At 44.2% G+C, this 19,562-nt stretch overlaps 2 protein-coding genes across 3 annotated transcripts in view; one reads left to right on the top strand and one right to left on the bottom strand.

Annotated features, from left to right (window-relative positions):
* Positions 1-1,361: 1,361 nt before the first annotated feature.
* SNIP1 (Smad nuclear interacting protein 1) lies at positions 1,362-14,657 on the bottom strand. The gene is made up of 5 exons (XM_045548236.1): positions 14,517-14,657; positions 13,999-14,234; positions 12,688-12,790; positions 3,724-4,322; positions 1,362-2,801 (listed from the first exon to the last, which is right to left on the bottom strand). The coding sequence occupies exons 2-5, from the start codon at positions 14,220-14,222 to the stop codon at positions 2,537-2,539; spliced, it is 1,191 nt and encodes a 396-aa protein (XP_045404192.1). The 5' UTR covers positions 14,223-14,234; positions 14,517-14,657; the 3' UTR covers positions 1,362-2,536.
* A 1,008-nt stretch (positions 14,658-15,665) lies between these two features.
* The window catches only part of DNALI1 (dynein axonemal light intermediate chain 1), an 8,474-nt gene continuing 4,577 nt past the window's right edge, over positions 15,666-19,562 (top strand). The window contains exons 1-3 of one of the 2 annotated variants that reach the window (XM_045548235.1): positions 15,666-15,814; positions 16,351-16,496; positions 18,259-18,428. In XM_045548235.1, coding sequence (XP_045404191.1) covers positions 15,734-15,814; positions 16,351-16,496; positions 18,259-18,428 — 397 coding nt within the window. In that variant the 5' untranslated portion in view covers positions 15,666-15,733. The remainder of the gene's footprint in view (positions 15,815-16,350; positions 16,497-18,258; positions 18,429-19,562) is intronic. The other variant, XR_006734198.1, reaches the window with a different exon arrangement.

Here is a 19,562-nt window from a genome sequence, read left to right as displayed (position 1 = left end):
TTAAAAAATGTTTAAAAATCTTCTAGTATCTCAATTGGTTATTTCTGCTTTAGCTTATCACCAGGACACAATAAAGGTATTTGAAAGTTACATCACCAGTGGCACCTAATGAACTGTCCTTTGTCAATATTAGAATGAGGGAACCAGAATACACCTAGGAAGAGACTCGAGGGGAAAAATCTGAAGATTCTATCCCGTAAATCCGCAGAACTGTGGACCACCACAGAGGACATAGGGGTAGGGCTCAGAAGCAAAGGGCTGTTTTGAAAATAGTTTGGTTTTGAAAATAAGTTTGATTTTGACAACGACTTGCAAACAAGCCACAGTGAAGAAAAGGTAATGACGAAGGTGCAAATAGCTAAGATGAACATGAGTTTCTAAGCAGAATGCATTAATTCAAGAAGAAAGCTTTAGGATTATGTCAACTTCACGTGAGAAGTCTGCTGGTGCTATCTCACTTTGGAGATGAGTAGTATCTTTGTTTTGATGTTCTTTCTTCAAAAAAAGGGTGGGAAGGGGAAAACAAAAACAAAAGAACACCTCTCCAGATGTATGGCATGAAAAATCTCTTAATCCAGGAAGCTATTGCCCCCACTAAAGCAAGAGTTAACTACACAGTCAGGACCTCTAGCACAATGCCCACCAAGATGGTGTCTGAAGCAAAGCCCAAGGCTCCCAGGAAGCAGTACAGACTGAACAAGGAGGCCCTGGAATGAGATATCAGACTAGTGTCTAATCCCAGAAGAGAGAAACCCATCAGTCTGGATCAAGAAAAAATTCATCAAAATAAAATCTACTTTTCAGACATGCACATATGTAATATGTGATCAATGGCACATATCCAAGCAAGGAAATTAGCAATTACGGCGGCCAACGTAGAATACACCCTTCATCTCACCTTTCATGTAATGAACTTATTAAGAGTTCACTCTTCAAGCAGGATCTTTTAAGTTCTTTTGAATGAAAATTAGCTGCCCCTCCCCACACTGGCCAACCTTTAGCCCGGAGCACACAGGTATATGAGACCATAATGTAAAAACAATTGAAAAGAAGATAATCTAATTTAATAGCATCAGAAGTTTCAACCCAAAGGAAGTTAGCAGCAGCACTGATTGAGTTCTATCATCTTCTTTCTCCCCAACCCACCCCACCCCCCACCATCACCACCTGAGGATGAAATAGCAGGGACTAGCATTTCACCAATGTGAAGGCCAACTACATATAACCTGTCCCACAATACCCTACACAGTTACCTATTTTTATCTTAAAAATACTGATATACAAAGTCTCCTTTAGCTGCGAACAGACCTATGAACACAAGGTCTTCTATGCTAGGAAAGTATTACTCTTTGAAATGGGGCTATATTTACAAATTTTATTTTCTGTCCCAAAAATACATATAAATGAAAACCTGCTCTTCAAATGCAGGGAGGCCCTTGCCTAACATTGTCATATGAAAATCAGTATCAGCTCTTTAACACACAATTTATATATGTACATACATACACACTGTATGTAAGCAGTCAACACTTTTCTACTTACACATATTCCTCTGGTGGAAAATTAGGAAACTGGGAAATTGCCCTGCTTTCCAGCCTTGGGAAGGTAAATAAACCTCTCTGAACAATTTTTTTAAAGATGAAATGTTTAGAAATATGTAAACAAAACAATTTCCTTTAGACATATACACGTTGTTAAAATAACATAAGGACCCTGCCACGTAAATGACAATGTATTTCTCAAAGAAAAAAAAAGGAGATAATATTTGAATAAAAACACAAAATTGAAGAACAGTTAATATGATCAAAATTGTTATGTACACGCTCCATGGAGAAATCAGGGATTCTCTCGTGGAGAACAGATCCACAACCCATTTCACTCTTCTGTGACATTAAATCATCACCCGTTGGTAGTCACCATGATCCTTCTATACAGTCTGTAGGCTTAAGCAGCTGCCATAAAGCATCTGTTTAATAGTCAATAATGTTTATTGGCTGCAGTAAATTCCCACCCCAAAAAACTAAGTGCAAAATCAACTTGTATGACTCAAGAGCTCAACCAGGTCAAAGCTTTGGTATATAGTGGAGACTGTTTTGGGATAACCAAAGCTTATCAAGAATCTCTGCTCAGGAGTTTGCCCCCAAAACAAAAATACCTGGTCCACAAAGCTTAACAACTATATAAATAAAGTTAACTGTACAAAGAGAACAAGCCACAATTCCCCCTTAACCAAGGGTTTATGGTTTCCTAGACAGCAGTTCTGAAAGCACCAACTAAAGCCACACTTCTATTAAAACACGGATGTGCTGTAATTGGTGAGACTGTTCTGAAAACAAATGACCCCAGGCATGTGGCTGATGTGCCCCAGAAAAAAGTTCAATGAAACACATGTCAGTGTTCATAAATTGTAACGTAAGCTGGTCAGCAACAGAGGAAAGACTTAAGGCAGTAAGAGGCATTACAGAGAGCCTCACAGTGCTGAGTCAAAGCCTTCCAAGAAGGAAAAGGTATCTCAATAATTTAGGTTCTTAGTCTGCTAGCTGTCAGACACTTCCTCTTCCTCTTCATCATCCTCATCTTCTTTCCTGTCTATTTCAGAAGTGTCTGACGACTCATGGAGCAAGACGTATTCTCTGCTACTGAATCCAAACTTAAGTACATCCTTTTCTTTAAGTTCATAGTATCTCTGTGGCTCAATACGTTTGTTGTTTAAGAAGGTTCCATTGCCTGAGCCAAGGTCAATGATGTAGGGTTTCACCCTTCGACCAACTGTGCCATCAGCACGAGTATATTCCACAAGCCTAGGAGAGAAAAAAGAAATCTGTAAGCAAAATCCTGACTCAGATCACCCAGTTTCTCTAAAGCTCTTTGCTAAAACAGCTTAAGTTAATAACCTGGCTTGAACACAGTTCAAGTTAAAACTCTAGGAAATCAAGAATTCAAGGGGAAAGCATGGCCCTTGGGTAGGGAAATTGGGAGTTTAAAATATACTTAACAGAAAAGGTGAGAACTGGTTGCTGAGGGATTGGGGGAATCCATGGCAGATCAGAAGGTAGAAATGCAGAAACCAAAGCCTCTTGCTGTGGTTAAGAAAATACACTTTTTTCCTGTTGTTTATACTCAATCTAATGCTTCTTTCACCAATATTTCAATATATCTTAGCTTCTGTCCAAATAGGAAAAAAACAGTGGATCTGGACTCAGAGTCAAGGGAGCTATATTTGAGCCAGAATTCTACCATGGTGATCATTAGTCAAGTCACTTGGTGTTAACTGAGCTTCAGTTTTCTCATCTGTCAAATGGGGATATTAATACCTGTCCTACTCTCCTCACAGGATTGTTAATGAGAATCTAATGGTAACAAATGTACCATGCAAGCTATCAAGATCCAGATTCAGCTAACAAATGCCAGGCATTTTCAGTTACATTTCCGCTTAACCCTCACGATAGCCTCGTGAAGTAGGTGCAAACTGAGGCCCAGGGAGTGGCTTGTCCCAAGGTTAAGTGGCAGGGGCTAGATTCAAAATCTGGGTTTCTGACACCAAGTTTAATGCTCCTATACAAATGTAAGCACTTATTCAAAAGGCATACTCTTTAGGACTAACATCATATATGAGGGGTATGGGATTCTTCCGCATAAACACGTACGCAAATCTTGGTAATCCTGACTGAGAAATTCAGCTTCTGCTTGCATTTTAGTTTCTTCCTCCATATGTATACGTACCGATACTGAAAGACTGCGTGCTGCTTTGAACAAGATGGATGATCAATTGGAATGTCTGCAATGCGGCGGTGTCGACCCAGGAGGTACGCACTTTGTCGATGTATGTACATTATTGGAAGCACCTCATCATTTTTAAATGGGTAGAGACGCCACCGTTTTTTGGGGATACGTGCTTCTGGAGGCTCACTATATTTAATAACTACACCTCGGAAGGTGTTGGTGTCCTCAAGAAGCGCTCCAGAAAGTTCAAACCTTGGTTTTTCTTTAGCGGGCACCTCTTTTTCTTTGCTGTTGCCACCAGGCTGAGGAACCAACTCCTGAGCCTCATTGCCACTGCCACTAACTTCGTCCTTCTGGCGATGCTCCCGGCGTCTGGCATTATAAAACTCCCGCTCTTCTTCTTGAGCCTGTAGTTTCTGAATGTCTCGATCCCGTCCCTGAGCCTGCCCACTGCCAGGCCTCTCGTTAGAGGTTCTCCTTTGGTGGGAATAGCTCCGGTGTCTGTCTCGGTCACTGTTCCTAGCTCTCCTGTGTTCCTGCTCTGATGGTTCCCGGTATTGCCGATCCTCACGTCCTCTCCGGGGATGATCGTCACGTTCCTGAAATTCAAACAGACTCAGTAAATTAAAGGTAGTCCACAATCTGTGAATAAGCTGCATTCAAAAAGTCATTTGTAATGGGCACTCTGGCCTTCAGAATAAAATGTCCCACACAAATAAGACTATCTGTGGTGGTTATGTTCCTTTGCAAGGACACAAAGACGATATCCCATGCTGCTACTCAACTATAGCCCCAACAGCAGACGCCCATGCCCAGAGCCCTAAAAAAAAAAAAAAAAAGAGAGAGATTATTTGGCACAGAAAGGAGAAGAAAAAAATAATTGTCTCCCTTTCAGAACAAAGGCAAATTTACAGGGAAGAGTGTACAGAAAATAGAATTAACAAAGAGAGTTATTAGTTAAGTAGTCATGTACAAGATATGCAAAGAAAAAAGTTAGCTTTCTTTTCTGCCAAGAATGAAAATATAATAGTAATTTTAAAAGATCCCACACTTGGCCAGGGGCAGTGGCTCACACCTGTAATCTCAGCACTTTGTGAGGCTGAGGTGGAGGACTGCTTAGGCCAAGAGTTCAAGACCAGCCTGGGCAACACAGCAAGATCCTATCTCTACAAAAATAAAATTTAAAAAATTAGCCAAGCGTGGGTGGTGGTGCGCACCTGTAGTCCCAGCTATTCAGGGGGCTGAGGCGGAAGGATCCCTTGAGTCCAGGAGTTGGAGGCTGCAGTGAGCTATGATCACACCACTGTCCTCCAGCCTGGGTGACAGAGACCCTATCTCTTAAAAAGACTCCACGTGATGTAAATTACAAATAAATTGCAAAGGGAAAAAAGAGAGAGGGAACAGGAATCTACAGACAAAAGAGGCTTAAAAGAAGCACTGACACAATGTGTATATCTTATTTTGATCCTGATCTGAACAGATAAACTTATATAAAAATTACAAGCCATCATATAAAATAAATATCAACACTGACTAGGTATTTAATGATGTTATGGAATTATTTAAATAGTTAAGTGATCTCATACCCATTAGGATGCCTACTATCAAAAAACAGAAAATAACACGTTTTGGTTGAGGATGTGGAGAAACTGGAATCCTTGTGCACCTTTGGTGGAAATGTAAAATGGTACAGCCAATGTGGAAAATAGTAATGGTGGGTCCTCAAAAAATAAAAAAACAGAATTACCGTATGATCTAGCAATCTCTCTTCTGGGTATATATCCAAAAGAAATGGAAGCAGGGTCTCAAAGAAATATGTGTACACCCACGTTCACAGCAGCATTAACAACAGCCTAAAAGTGGAAGCACTGGACCCGAGACCTCATTCCAAGGCCTTCTACCTGCCCTTCACAGGAGTCAAGTGGGGGCCTGCTAGCTCTGAGTAAGACTCAATTTCTCTAGACTTCCTAGCCTCCAAAGACAAGCATCAAGAGGGAGCCTCAGACACCTACCCTTCTTACCCCCAAACACAAGCTTGCCACTGCTATCTGCCTAGCGTTCACCAGGACTAATCTCATTACACCCTTTATCCCTGATTAAGAGTCACTATAAGAAGCCACAGACTCCTGGTCATCACACCCACTTCCCTGGTATTCTAATCCCCATAAGGCTCTGAACATCCACTATCTGTCCCCAAAGCCCACCCTTCTTCAATTCCTGAACCATTGTACTAAGCCCCCTGGAACTGAAAACTCAGCAAAATCTACACCCTTAACATTTCCTCTGATAGTTTCCTTCCCCTTTTGCTCTAACAGAACCCTACCTCTGCCTTAAGCATAGTGCTTCCCCAAAGCTCTCTCAAATCAAATAGTAGCTGTTCTTGTCTCCCCACCCCCAATCTCTGGGCATGAATATAAAGCAGATGTTCTCCTGGCTTCTTGCTGCAAATTCTAGAACACTCCCCAACCCCTCATTTCTACCTAAAAACCCTCAGCTCTGAATCTCACACAAGACCATTATCAACACTACTCTCACTGTTACTGTCATCTATTACCCCTCAAATCATTTTCCCTCATTTCTTAGCCCTTTCACTGCTAGCTCAAGTCACTTTCTGACATCATTCTTGGTGATTTTGGTTACATATACATAGGTTTTCCAACATGCTGGTCTCTTTGTTCTTTGAGTTCCTCTCTTCCAATGCCTTCACCTCAATACCACCCACTCGCTTTGTTATACAGACCTTTTTGTTTCTAATAACTAACCTCACTATAATTGCAATTTCAAGAAATCCTTTTCCTGGCTACCATTCATCTTTCTAGCTCACATTTTACCCCAAATCCAACAATCCTTATCCCAGTAAGACAGCCAATCCTTTGATAACTACTTTGCACAGTCCCTCACCCTGATAGCCTCTCACCACTTCTTGTCTAGCTTAAAACATAACTGCCACACTAGAAAAAAAATTTGCCATGGGGCCACAGTGTTTTATTAAGAAAATAGAATAAAAACTTTGAAAACAAAACGATCGTTTCTAATTTAATGAAAAATTTGTTATTTATTGTTTTCTGTGCATGAGTTATATACAACCTGAAAAATAGTTCACATGGCTCCCAAGGTGAAGGGCCATGAGGCTTCGTGAGGCCCCGGGCTCAAAACTAGAGTGAGTTAAACACAACTCACAGGGCAGTTAAATTGTTAAGTTCCACAGTCAAGCAGTATGATGACTCCCTTGCACACACATTCAAATCCTTTGTCCCTGTGCCATTCTGTTGCACTCTCCTGGCAAAACCACAACCAGCACCAACAGATGAATATGGTTACAGGAAAATACAAACCATTCTGACTTACATGCACAACCCCGTGACTTCTTAGGGATACCCAGGAATTACCCTACAGTTCCTTGATCCATTCACTCTCCCTGATGATTGTTTCACTCCTTCTCTCTCCTCCATCTCCAACATGCTCTTCCCCGTCCCTTCCTTGCTTACTCCGAAACAATCTTTGACATCTACCCACCTATCAGTATCTATACTCGTATCCTCTGCCTTCCCTTCCTGGGACCATAAATGAACTATTTGTCCTGCTATCTAAAGTTAACTCCTACACCTGGGAGCTTGGTCACATCTCCTCTCACCAAGAATATTACTCCAGCAGCAGTCCCATCTCTACTGGATCACTACCACCAGCACAGGAACATGCTCTTCTCTAGACTCCATTTCCACGCCATGTCTTCAATCCTCTTTGCAGTTATTCTCCTCAAAGGGGGACCAGTGTTGTGGCTCATGTCTATAATCCTAGTACTTTGGGAGGCCGAGGTAGGAGGATGGCTTGAGCCTAGGAGTTCAAGACCAGCCTGGGCAATATAGCAAGACCCAATCTCTACAAAAAGTTGCCTAGGTGACAGAGACTCCATCTCGAAAAACAAAAAAGAGTGTTGTTTTTTAAAAATCAGTTCCCAGTTCCTCTCTCCTCTGTCTTCTCTTGAACCCTCCTAATCAGGTTTCACCTTGACTACTCCACTGAAATCAGTGGTTAAGATCATCAATGACCTCCACATTGCTAAATCCAATGGCCAATTCTCAGTCTTCCTTTTACTTAACTACCAGCAGCATCTATCACTCTGCCCTCAACACACTTCCTTCTTGTGGCTTCAGAGTTACCAGACTCTTACTCTTCTTTCTTTCCAGCCCCCTTTGCTGATAATGCTGCCACCATTTCTTTACACTGTATCACCCCAGGATTCAGTCCTTGGTCGGGTGGTCATCTCTCTACATTCATTTCCTTTGTAATCTCATCTAATTCTAATCCTTTACATACATCTACATACAGAAGACTCCAAAATGTTTATCTCCAGGCCAGATGTCTCTAATTTCACTGTCCACTCAACATTTCCATTTGGATGTCTAATAGATATCTCAAACACGACACATCTATACGAGGTTGAACAGTGCCCCCTAAAACCCATGTCCTTCCTAGAACCTCAGAATGTGACTTTATTTGGAAATAGGGTCACTGCAGATGTAATTAGTTAAGATAAGGTCATACTGCAGTGTGGGTCATTAATCCCATGTGACTGGTGCTCCTTTTTCTTTTTTTCCAAATTTCTATAGCTTTCTATTTTTATTTATTTAAATCATAAATTCTTTTAAATTTTTTAATTTTTTTTTGTCCACAGGTCACTGCTGATGTGCATCATGTGACTAATGTTCTTAATAAGAAACACAGAAGGCCACATGATGACAGAGGCACAGATTCTATTATAGCAGTTACCTCTGGCAAGTGAAGTGGAGGTTTTTTGTTGAGGTGGTACAATTTTGGGGATGAGAAGAGTAACCATACACTAGAAACACAATACTCTATCAGTTTATATTTTATATACTTTTGTGTTATTATAATGAGCATGCAATCAATATATTTGTTTTCCATTTTTTTTTTCCTAGACAGGGTCTCATTCTGTCGCCTGGGCTAGAGTGCAATGGCATCATCATAGCTCACTGCAACCTCAAACTCTTGAGCTTCGGTGTTCCTTTTGCCCCAGCCTCCTGATCAGCTGAGACTACAGGTGCACACCACCATGCCTGGCTAATTTTTCTATTTTTTGTAGGGTTAGGGTCTCAGTCTTGCTCAGGCTGGTCTCAAACTCCTGACCTGAAGTGATCCTCCCATCTTTGCCTCCCAGTTTGCAAGGATTACATGCTGAGCCACCATCATCAAACTCCTGGGTTCATGCGATCCTCCCACCTCAGCCTCCAAAGTAGCTGGGACTACAGGCATGCACCACCAAGGCCAGCTAATTTTTTAAAAAATTTTTAGTAGAGGTGGGGGTCTCATTATGTTACCCAGGTTGGTCTTGGACTTCTGGCCTCAAGCCATCCTCCCACCTCAGCCTCCCAAAATGCTACAATTACACTCATGAGACACCCACACCTGGCCCAATATATTTGTTTTGAAAATGGTGATTCAGAGGTAGAAAAGAGAATACAGCCATCCCTCAGTACCCTTGGGAATGGCTCCAGGATCCCCAGAGGATAAAAATATCCAAGGATGCTCAAGTTCTTTATATATAACCGCATGCCTTTTCTCCAATTAAGGTAGTAGAAAGTTGGCCAGTCTCTCAAATTCACAGAAAATCCCATTTGCTTAAAGCCAGTGCTTCAACTTGCACCCCGTAAGAGAGTTTAAGACTGAATTTACCCCTCAAGATTTTATCTGCTCTCACTACTCTTACTCAACACAGTGCTTGAAGTTCTAGCCAGTGTAATAACAAAAGGAAATAAAATGTGTATTTTATTGTAAGGAAGAAATAAAACTGTCCCTATCTGTAGATATGATTTTCTGTCGAAAATCCAAGTAATCTATAATTTAAAAAACCTCCTAGAATAAATGAGTTTAGCAAGGACACAGAATAAAGATATACACACAGCAATCAATTATATTTCTACATATTAGTAATGAACGTGTAGACATTTAAAATACCACTTATAGGCTGGACACGGTGGCTCATGCCTGTAACCCTATTTACACTTACATTGGGAGGCTGAGGTGAGAGGATGCCTTGGGGTCAGGAGTTTGAGATCAGCCTAGGCAACATAATGAGACACCATCTCTAATAAAAATTTTTAAAAAACTAGCTGGGTGTGGTGGTGCCTGTCTGCAGTCCCAGCTACTCCCAAAGCTGAGGGGGGAGGATCCCCTGAGCCCAGGAGTTTGAGGCAGTGGTGAGCCACGATCATACCACTGAGCTCCAGCCTGGGCAACAGAGCAAGACCCTGTTTTAAAAAACAAAAAACAAAATCCCCCCAAAAGATTTATAATCATTCAAAAAAGAAGAAATACCTAAGTGTAAATCTAACAAAATAAGTATGAGACTTGTATGCTGGGCCGGGCGCGGTGGCTCACGCCTGTAATCCTAGCACTTGGGAGGCCGAGGCAGGAGGATCGTTTGAGCTCAGGAGTTCGAGACCAGCCTGAGCAAGAGCGAGACCTGGTCTCTACTAAAAATAGAAAAAAATTATATGGACAACTAAAAATATATAGAAAAAATTAGCCGGGCATGGTGGCGCATGCCTATAGTCCCAGCTACTCGGGAGGCTGAGGCAGTAGGATCGCTTAAGCCCAGGAGTCTGAGGTTGCTGTGGGCTAGGCTGACGCCACTGCACTCACTCTAGCCCGGGCAACAGAGCGAGACTCTGTCTCAAAAAAAAAAAAAAAAAGACTTGTATGCTGAAAACTATAAATGCTGATAAAAGATATCAAAGAAGATCTAAAAAAAAAAAAAAAAAGGGAGACATATGGTGTTCATAGATTTGAAGACTTAACACAAAAAAGTCAATTCTTACCCCCAAATACCATTTTAACACAATTCCTATGAAAATCCCAGCAAAAATTTATACAGACAAGACTGTTCTAAAATTTATACAGAACACCAAGGAACTAGTATATCTAAAGCAATTTTTAAAAAGAATACAGCAGGAGAAATAGTCTATACAATTTCAAGACTTACATAGCTACAGTAATCAAGACTGTGTGGTACTGGCAGAAGGACAGACTTGTCAATAAAGGGAACAGAACAGAGATCCTAGAAACACACCCACACATGTATGCCCACCTGACTCTTGACAATAAAGCAAAAGCAATTCAGTGTCTCAGTTTATATTTTACATACTGAGGAGGAGAAAGATGCTTTTCAACAAACGCTGATGCAAGTGGACATTCATAGGCCAAAAAAAGAACCTTGACTGAAGTCTCACACCTTGTATCACAACAAACTGAAAGCAGATCATGGACTTAAATGGTAAACTTAACCCTGTTAAAAGAATGCAAAGACAAGCTACAGACTAGGAGAAAAAACTTGTAAACCACATATCCAAAAGGACTGTATCTATCTATAATATACAAAGAGCTCTTAAAATCTATACAGTAAACCAGCAAATAATCTAATTGGAAAATAAATATAAAGAGACATTTGAGAGGTTACATACAGATGACAAATAAGCACCTGAAAATATGTTCAACATCACTAGCCCCAGGAAAATGCAAATTAAAACCACAATGATGTATCACTCACTACACACCTATCAGACTGGCTAAAATAAAGTGGTAACACTAAACGCTGGTGAAGATACAGAGAAACTGGATCACTCATACATTGGCGGTGGGAATGTCAAATGGTATAGCCACTGTTATGGACTACACTGTGCCCACCAAAACTATTATCTTCAAGTACCAAACCCAAATACCTCAGAATGTAACTGGTTTTGGAGATTAGATTTTTTTGTTTTTGAGACACAGTCTTGCTCTGTTGCTGGGGCTAGAGTGCCATGGCGTCAGCCTAGCTCACAGCAACCTCAAACTCCTGGGCTCAAGCCTCACCCTCCCAAGTAGCTGGGACCACAGGGGCAACGACCACACTCAGCTCATTTTTTCTATTTTTAGTAGAGACGGGGCCTCACTCTAGCTCAGGCTGGTCTCAAACTCCTGAGCTCAAGCGATTTTCCCGCCTCTGCCTTTCAGAGTGCTAGGATTATAGGTGTGAGCCACCACACCCAGCCTGGAGATTAGGTTTTTAAAGAGTTGACTGAATTAAAATTAGGGTGGGGTTCCGGTCCACTATGGCTGGTGCCCTTATAATAAAAGACACCAGGGATACCTGTACACAGAGGAAAGATCATATAGGGACACAGTGAGAAGGCAGTCATCAGCAAGCCAAGGAGAGGGTTTCTTTAGGAGAAACCAAACCTGCTGGCTTCTTAAGCTTTCACTTCTAATGTTCACACAAAAACCTGTACACAAATATTTATACAGCAGCTTTAAGTAACAGCCCAAACCTGGAAACAACCTAGATGTACTTTAACGGGCCAATAGCTATATCCATGGTATACCATGAATTACCCACCACTTAGCAATAAAAAGGAATGAACTGCTGATGGATGCCAACAACCTGAATGAATCTCCAAAGAATTCTACTCAGTGAAAAAAGACAACCCCAAAGATTATATACTGCATGATTACATTTATGTAACATTCTTGAAATGACAAAATTACAGAACTGAAAAACAGATTAGAAGTTGCCAGGAATTAAGGAAGGATAAGTTGGGAAAGAAGTGGGTTTGGCTATAAAAGGACATGAGGTATCCTTGCGGTGATGGAAATGTTTTGTATCTTGACCATACCGAGATCTCTACTCTGACTGTGATATTGTACTACAATTCTGTTAGACAATGCCATTAGAAGAAACTGGGTAGAGGACATCTCCTTATATTATTTCTGACAACTGCATGTGAATCAACAGTTATCTCAAAATAAAAAGTTTAAGAAAACAAACAGAAAAAACAAAGATGCTCTCAGTTTTAGGAACCATTGCAGGTACAGGTCAACACACACTCACACACTCGTTCTCTTTAGCTATGATGGGAAATGGCTCTCGATTTGGACTGAGCATCAAAACACCCCAACCCCATTTACCTGCTTCACTTTGACTGTTGAATGGTGAGGACTTCGGCTTCTCTTACTCCGAGGAGATTTGCTTCTTCTCCCTGAGGACTTGTTTTTCTTTTTGGCTGGGGACCTTATTTAGAGCATGGTACACACAGGATTTTATCTCAATTTCCCTTCCCCCATATAAATTAGCTTCAAATATCAAACTTACCAACTAACACAAACCCACATCTGTGAAGGTCTCTACTGACCACACTAAAGGAGCCAGGAGCTTCACTTTCCTAACCCCTAAAATCTCCCTTGAGTCACAGACACACGTAAAACTGCCTATTGCACCTTCTTACTTGATTCCCAACCTCTCAAAAACCGTTCCTCTCCCATGCCATCTTGCTAATTGGCACCACCACCCAGAAGTCACCACTGACTCTTTTTCCCTCACCAACAACCCCCCCCCAATCACAATCCATCCATCCTGTGGCTCTACTTCCTCCCTATCCCATCTCATTCCTACCACTCCTCCTTCTTGATAGCTATACTCCAGCTACACTGTTTTTTCCCATTCCAATCACTCTTAATTCTACCTCATGTTCTTTGCACATGTTGTTTCCTCTGCCTAGATCTTTAAGAGGCTGGATTATTCAGCCTCTTAAAGTTGAGACCTATCATTCAGGTCTCAGCTCAAATGGCACCTCTTTAGAGAGGGCTTCTTCCACTTCCCTCCAATCTCTATCACATTACTGTTTTAACCTACTCCTAATACTTGTTACTAATTGAATCTATTTTATTTGCTTGTTATCATCTGTCTTGGGGCTAGAGTATGACCAATTTCTCAAGGGTAAAGACCATCTATCTTGTTCACTCTTACAGCCCCAATACCTAGAACAGTCTTTAGCATCTAAAAGCACTTATGCATAAATGAATACGTCTAGCAAGAAACAAAAAATTTCTCCCCAGAGTTTCTATCACATAGGTAGCCTAGACCTCGATATGGAAACCTTTAGGGCAGATAACTGGAAAGACAACACCCGCACTCCATTTGTGGGCAGATGGGGAAAATCTCTTAACAGACGATCAGTGCTATCTGCTGGGCCACACTCTGCAAAGTGCTGGGACCACAAGAATGAAGGGGCATTTGGCTCTTAACACTCAGCTATAACACAAGTGACAGGTACCGGAGTAAACATTCCTTAGCACAAGCACGACTGGGTCCCTCCCACCACCTCAGTATTAAGTCTAAGCAGCTGCGATCAGTATTCAAACCGTGTTTCTGACGCTGACCCTGCCTTCCTTTCTGAATGAGCCCTACCTTAGACCCATCCTGCGGCGTTTCCCACTTACCGGCTAACTCCTCGGGCTCGATTTCCGCGGTGGCCTGGGCGGCCCGGCTCGCCTGCCAGCGGGGACGAGCTACCGCCAGAGAAGTCCGGACGGCGGTGGGCCGGAGGCGCGGCTTCCGGGCTGAGGCGCTCCTGCTTCACCACCACCGCCGCCGGCGCCACCAGGTCCTCGTCCCGGTGCCTTCGTCGGCTCCCCCGCTCCCGCTCACTCTTCACCGCCTCCATTCTGCGATGTTCCTGAGCAAGAGAAAAGAGGTCCGTTGAGCTCCTCTCGCCGAAGGAAATGACGACTTGTCTCCTGGACTTCCGCTTCCAGGGTGCTTGCTCTCCCAGAAATCCTTGCGTCGGCGAGGTGAGGCACGTGACGACCCCCTAGTGGGCGGGTCCGCAGTGAGCAGCTCGGGTGGCGGGGGTTTTGAGTTTTCAAAGCAAACTTCTAGGAAAAAGCAACCCTTTCAGGGCTGTTTATTGCCACTACTGGGGCTCGGAAAGCAAAATATGGCGCGTTGATATGCTGACCTGAAGAAGCGTCAAGGTCTCTCTCGAAGCTGCAGTTCCTCTATCTGCCGAGATCCAGCCCCACCAAAGGAACGGTTGCTTTTTCTTCCCCTGCCTGTAAGACCTAGAAAGTAGCCACACCTGAACACACCCTTTCACTGTCAAAGAGAGCTAATTTACAAGTTAATCACAAGTTAATCTCTTTTCCCCGATTCATTCATTCTCCCTAGTAATCCTTTGTAGGCCCTCAACAAAAATCCTGTTTTCCCCTTCTCCCATAACCTGTTTTGTCAAGATGGTATATAAGCTTCTGAACCACTCTGGAAGCTGGGCAATCACTGATTCTTCCCGTGTCTACACGTTAAGTAAGTTTGTATGCCTTTTCTCCAAGTAATCTGCTTTTTTTTTTTAATTCATTTGCTTTCAGGAGTTTAGGAATAATCTGCCTTTTTTTGAGTTGATCCTTCAGCGAACCTTCAGAAGGTGAAAGGGGCTTCCCTTGGCCCCTACACCACGTTGTTAGTAAATAGGAAACACGAAGACAACCTAAATGCCTAGCGGTAGGGAACTGTTTAGACAATTAGTGGATCTTATGTGGCTATTAGTAAAGCTATTTACAAACCGTATATGGCAAATGGAAAGTCCCGACTTGTTAACGAAAAAGCAGGATACAAATTTGCACGCAAAACTGTGATTACATTTTCGTTTGGAAATACAAAGAGAAGAGACGGAAATGCAAACGGAGATGGTAAAACCACGGGCAAATCATTATCACCCCCGCCATTTCCTGAACTTTCTATGTTGTCATTTATCCACTTAATTTAAAAAAAAACTCTTAAAAACCTGGGAACCCCAGATGCCTTCCTTTGGGAATCGTCTCCAACCTTTCTCTGAGGAGTCAGATGATTCCTGTTTTTCAGGTGTCAAAATTGAGGTTCACCAAAGGTGATCTGCCCACTTCATTCAAATAGCGAACTGGACGCAAGCCAGGGACTCGAACCCCCGTTCTCCCTGTTTGCAAGAGTGCCGGGGTCACCTGGTGAGCCGGAGTCCTGAGAAGCCAGCACAAGAGCTCTCGCGGAAGTTGACGCAGAACGAAACTCCTGCGCCACTGGCCCCGCCCCACTCCGAAGCCCCGCCCAAGCCACGAGGCTGTGAGGGGAAGTTTCCATGGTGACAGCAAACAAGGCCCTGCCTGCAGGGGCCGCCCAAGCTGGGCTGCAGTCCCAGCTGCCGCCATGATCCCCCCCGCGGACTCTCTGCTCAAGTATGATACCCCGGTGCTGGTGAGCCGGAACCCGGAGAAACGGAGCCCCAAGGTAAGGACGGGGCTTGGGGGATGAGGAAGCCTGGAAGTTCCAATAGGGAAAGACAGATCCCTGCGTTGAGGGTTGGGAATCCCTCAAGGGACAGGGATTGCAGCTACTGGGAATAAGGGAATTGAATCAAGAAAAGAGGGTGAGAGAGCAGTACAAGAAGCCCAAGATACTGAGTGTGACATCAGACGACAGATTTAGGAGGAGAAAGAAGGTCACAGGGAGATGGATGGAGCTCACTCTTCTTCATGGTAGCTGGGTCCAAGAATAATAGATCAGGTAGTGATTTCCCCATCACTAGAGGTGGGAAAGCAGAGGCCTGAGCACTTGTGCCAGAAAGACCTGTTCAAGCACTGAGTTGGGACCAGAGACTCTTCATGACCTCCTTCAGCTCTGAGACATAATTTCTGCTGAGAAGACAGAGAAACTAGACTGGGAATAGGGGAGGGGTGTGCAGGTGACCTGGAGCAGTCTCTGGGGCCAGGATGTGTGGAGCTAAGTGCCTCAATCATTTCCTGCCCTCACCTGTCCCTTCTCAGGCTCGGCCACTGAAAGTCAGCCCCCAGCAGCCTGGACCCTCAAGTCCAGTCCCACAGCCACCCAAGACCAAGCTCCCCTCAAATATTTGTGTCCCAGATCCTACAAAGCAGGCAGAAGAAATCTTGAATGCCATCTTACCCCCAAGGTAAAGGAGGAGCAGTGGCTGGGAGAAGGCTTAGGCTTTTGCATTCCAGAATTTGGGAGTGTGGGGGGCGGCACTATGCCTCTGTTCCTGGCTGTGGTTTCCTCCCAGTACCCCTGGTTCCCTTCATTTTTTTGCTTACTTACGGCTGGATCCTGGGAGGGTGGGTGATGGGAGACCTCTTCTCAATCTGCCCTCATCTCCTGAGCACTCTCACCCAATCTCAGGGCTTTACATACCATCCGTATGCTGATGGCTCCCAAGTGCGTACTTCAGCCCTGTCCTCTCCCCTAAGCTCTGGTCTTCTAATTCCTCATTCCCTTCAGAAAGACGTCTAATAGACGTGGCAAACTCAACATGTCCAAACAAAATCACAGGTTTTTCCTCCCCCAACCTTCTCCTTTCTACCAGGGACTCAGGCCACCTTTCATTCCCTTTGGTCTCTCACACAATGTGTCTATTCTTCATCAAATTCTTTTGGCTTCACCTTCAAATTCTATCCCAAATCCAACCATCTCTCACCACCTTCACCTCCACCATCTTGTTCCTAGTCACTGTTGGCCACTGCAGTCCTGCCATGGCCTCTTAGCTGAAAACCCTGCTTCCACACTGCTCCTAAAATCTACAAAGCCCCTAAATCATAAGTCAGATCATGCAGTCTTCTGCCAGAAATCCTTTAATGGCTTCCTATCTCACTCAGACTCAAATCCGAAGTCCTTGCAGTGGCCTGGAAGATGTGGCATGGTCTGGCCTGTGATACGTCCCTGATTTTATCTCCTGTTACTCTCCGTGTTCGCTGTGCTGAAGCCACAGGGGCCTGGTTTGCTGTTTCTGAAGTGCCTCATTCACTCTTCCACCTCGGAGCCTTTACAGTTGTCCTCACTGCTAAGAAGGCTGTTCCCTTGATATACCCCTGGTTCCCTTCATTTCTTCGCTCAGGTCTTGCTCAAATGGCATTTCCTCCAGGAGGCCTTCCTTGAGAACCCTGCATAAAAGAGCACTTCTCCCCAGCACGATTCCCTTTCCCTGCCTTTTTCTTCTGCAGCCACATGTATCACTAACATTGCCTTTTTAGCTGTTTCTATGTAATATGCTGACTGTACAGTTTTTAAGATTATGATGAAAAGGAGTAACAAAGAGAGACTGTGATCTTCTCTGAGATGGAGGTCCAGGGAGGGGGGTGATTTTTAAATTGATTCCCTCCCACCAATAGCATAGAGGTCCTTTCCCCATGGCAGTTCTGCCCTTAAGCTCCCTCTTCTTGTGACTCCAAACCCTGGCCACCTCTGATGCAAGTTTCATTACGGGGGCCCATGCAGACACACACCTTCAAGAACCTCCCCAACCCCATTACACACATTTGCCTCTTTCTGATTTGCACAAGGTTTATGTTGTCCTGTGTCTCCCACCCTGTAAGCCAATGAGGAATTCCCACTGGGCTTTCTGTTCAGATCAAGCAATAATGACCATAAATCTGTCTTAAGCATGTTAGGAGGGTAAGGAACAGTGGGTGATGATTTCACAGAGGACCCTTAGAAACTAGAAATTTCCCACCTACCCAGTCCCAAAGTAGGGTCGCTGTGGAGGCAGCAGAGTGGGTGTGGCTTTGGAGCCTCACACTCCAAGGGAGAGATGGAGGATTCTGGTGGGTTAGGGGCAAATCACTGCTGCTCAAGCAGAGAGCTCAAAGGGCCCACTCTGCTCATGTCCTGTGGATGCTCTCCAGTCAATGGTTTTGCTCAGCTTGGCTGTGTCTGTGCCACAGGGAGTGGGTGGAAAACACGCAGCTATGGATCCAGCAGGTGTCCAGCACCCCCAGCACCAGGATGGACGTGGTGCACCTCCAGGAGCAGCTGGACCTGAAACTGCAGCAGCGGCAGGCCCGGGAAACGGGCATCTGCCCTGTGCGCAGGGAGCTCTACTCGCAGTGTTTTGGTGAGTGGGCTACGTGGGGGATGGGTGCTACCCACCCTACTGCTTCCTTCCCTTCCCCTTCAGCACAGACCCAAGCCCTGAGCTCCCCTGAGCTGAAGCCCACCCCATGCTGGAATCATCTCTTCTCCCCCTGCGTAACCCACCCTGCAACTGCTAGATGCCCCCTCCTCCCCCTCCCAGTCCCCCAGCTACCAGTCACTATCTTCCTGACAACCTGGGCTCCTCATCCCTTAGCAGAGGTTTCGAGTAAGACAAGAATGTCCGTCTTAAATCTTTGTTTGTTCAAAGATTTCTCTAATAAGCATATGCTTATTTATTTATTTATTTATTTATTTTTTTGAAACAAGGGATGTCTCCCAGGCTAGAGTACAGGGGCATCATCATAGCTCACCACAACCTCAAACTCCTGGGCTCAAGTGATCCTCCTGCCTCAGCCTCCTGAGTTAGCTGGGACTACAGGCCCAGACCATCACACTTGGCTGATTTTTCTATTTTTTGTAGAGACAGGCTCTCGCTCTTGCTCAGGCTGGTCTTGAACTCCTGACCTCAAGTGATCCTCCTGCCTTGGTCTCCCAAAGTGCTAGGATTACAAGGCATGAGCCACCCCACTCAGCCAACATATGCTAATTTTTTAATTGGAAAAATTAATATTCTATGTTTATATCTACCCATCAACATTTGGCCCTCAGTCCAGAAAAACACTGCAGGGTAATTTGTTGTTAGCCAGCAGACACAAGGGATTTAAGATCTGCCTTGAGTGCCGGTGTCAAATGGCTGTCTCCCGGCCCAGTCTCACTGGCTCTTATGGACTCTGATCTGCAAACCACTTCCAAATGCTCAGGCAGCAGCAGGGCCCAGCAGGCTCCCCTGTCTGACTATGGTTTGCCCCCCAGGTCGGCCTTTATGGAGGAGATAGGTGAGCAAGCTCTAGCCCCTGCTATTACCAGCCCCAAACCAATCCAGCCAAGGGGGCACACAAGATTTCACAGCTGCTTTAAAACAGCCACCGTCTTTAAACTGAAAAAGTCAAATTTCTTTGACTAGTACCCAGTTTCTACCTGAGGATGGAAGGGAGGGGACCCACTGCTGCAAACAAACTGGGAGGTTCTTGTCTCCCTCTGCCCTGGCCAACCT

The sequence above is a fragment of the Lemur catta genome, chromosome 3 (genome assembly GCF_020740605.2).
Source record: "Lemur catta isolate mLemCat1 chromosome 3, mLemCat1.pri, whole genome shotgun sequence".
Taxonomy (NCBI): domain Eukaryota; kingdom Metazoa; phylum Chordata; class Mammalia; order Primates; family Lemuridae; genus Lemur; species Lemur catta.
Note: the sequence above shows the minus strand (reverse complement) of the source record. Positions and strands in the feature narration are given on the sequence as shown.

Bases quoted from the DNA above. Each gene is read 5' to 3' on its own strand.
- SNIP1 (XM_045548236.1), bottom strand. From the start codon at position 14,222: ATGGAGGCGGTGAAGAGTGAGCGGGAGCGGGGGAGCCGACGAAGGCAC. The intron at 12,791-13,998 runs GTAAGTGGGAAA...GCTCTAAATAAG, and splicing joins CGAGCCCGAGGAGTTAGCCG to GTCCCCAGCCAAAAAGAAAA. The intron at 2,802-3,723 runs GTACGTATACAT...TTTCTCTCCTAG, and splicing joins CACGCAGTCTTTCAGTATCG to GCTTGTGGAATATACTCGTG.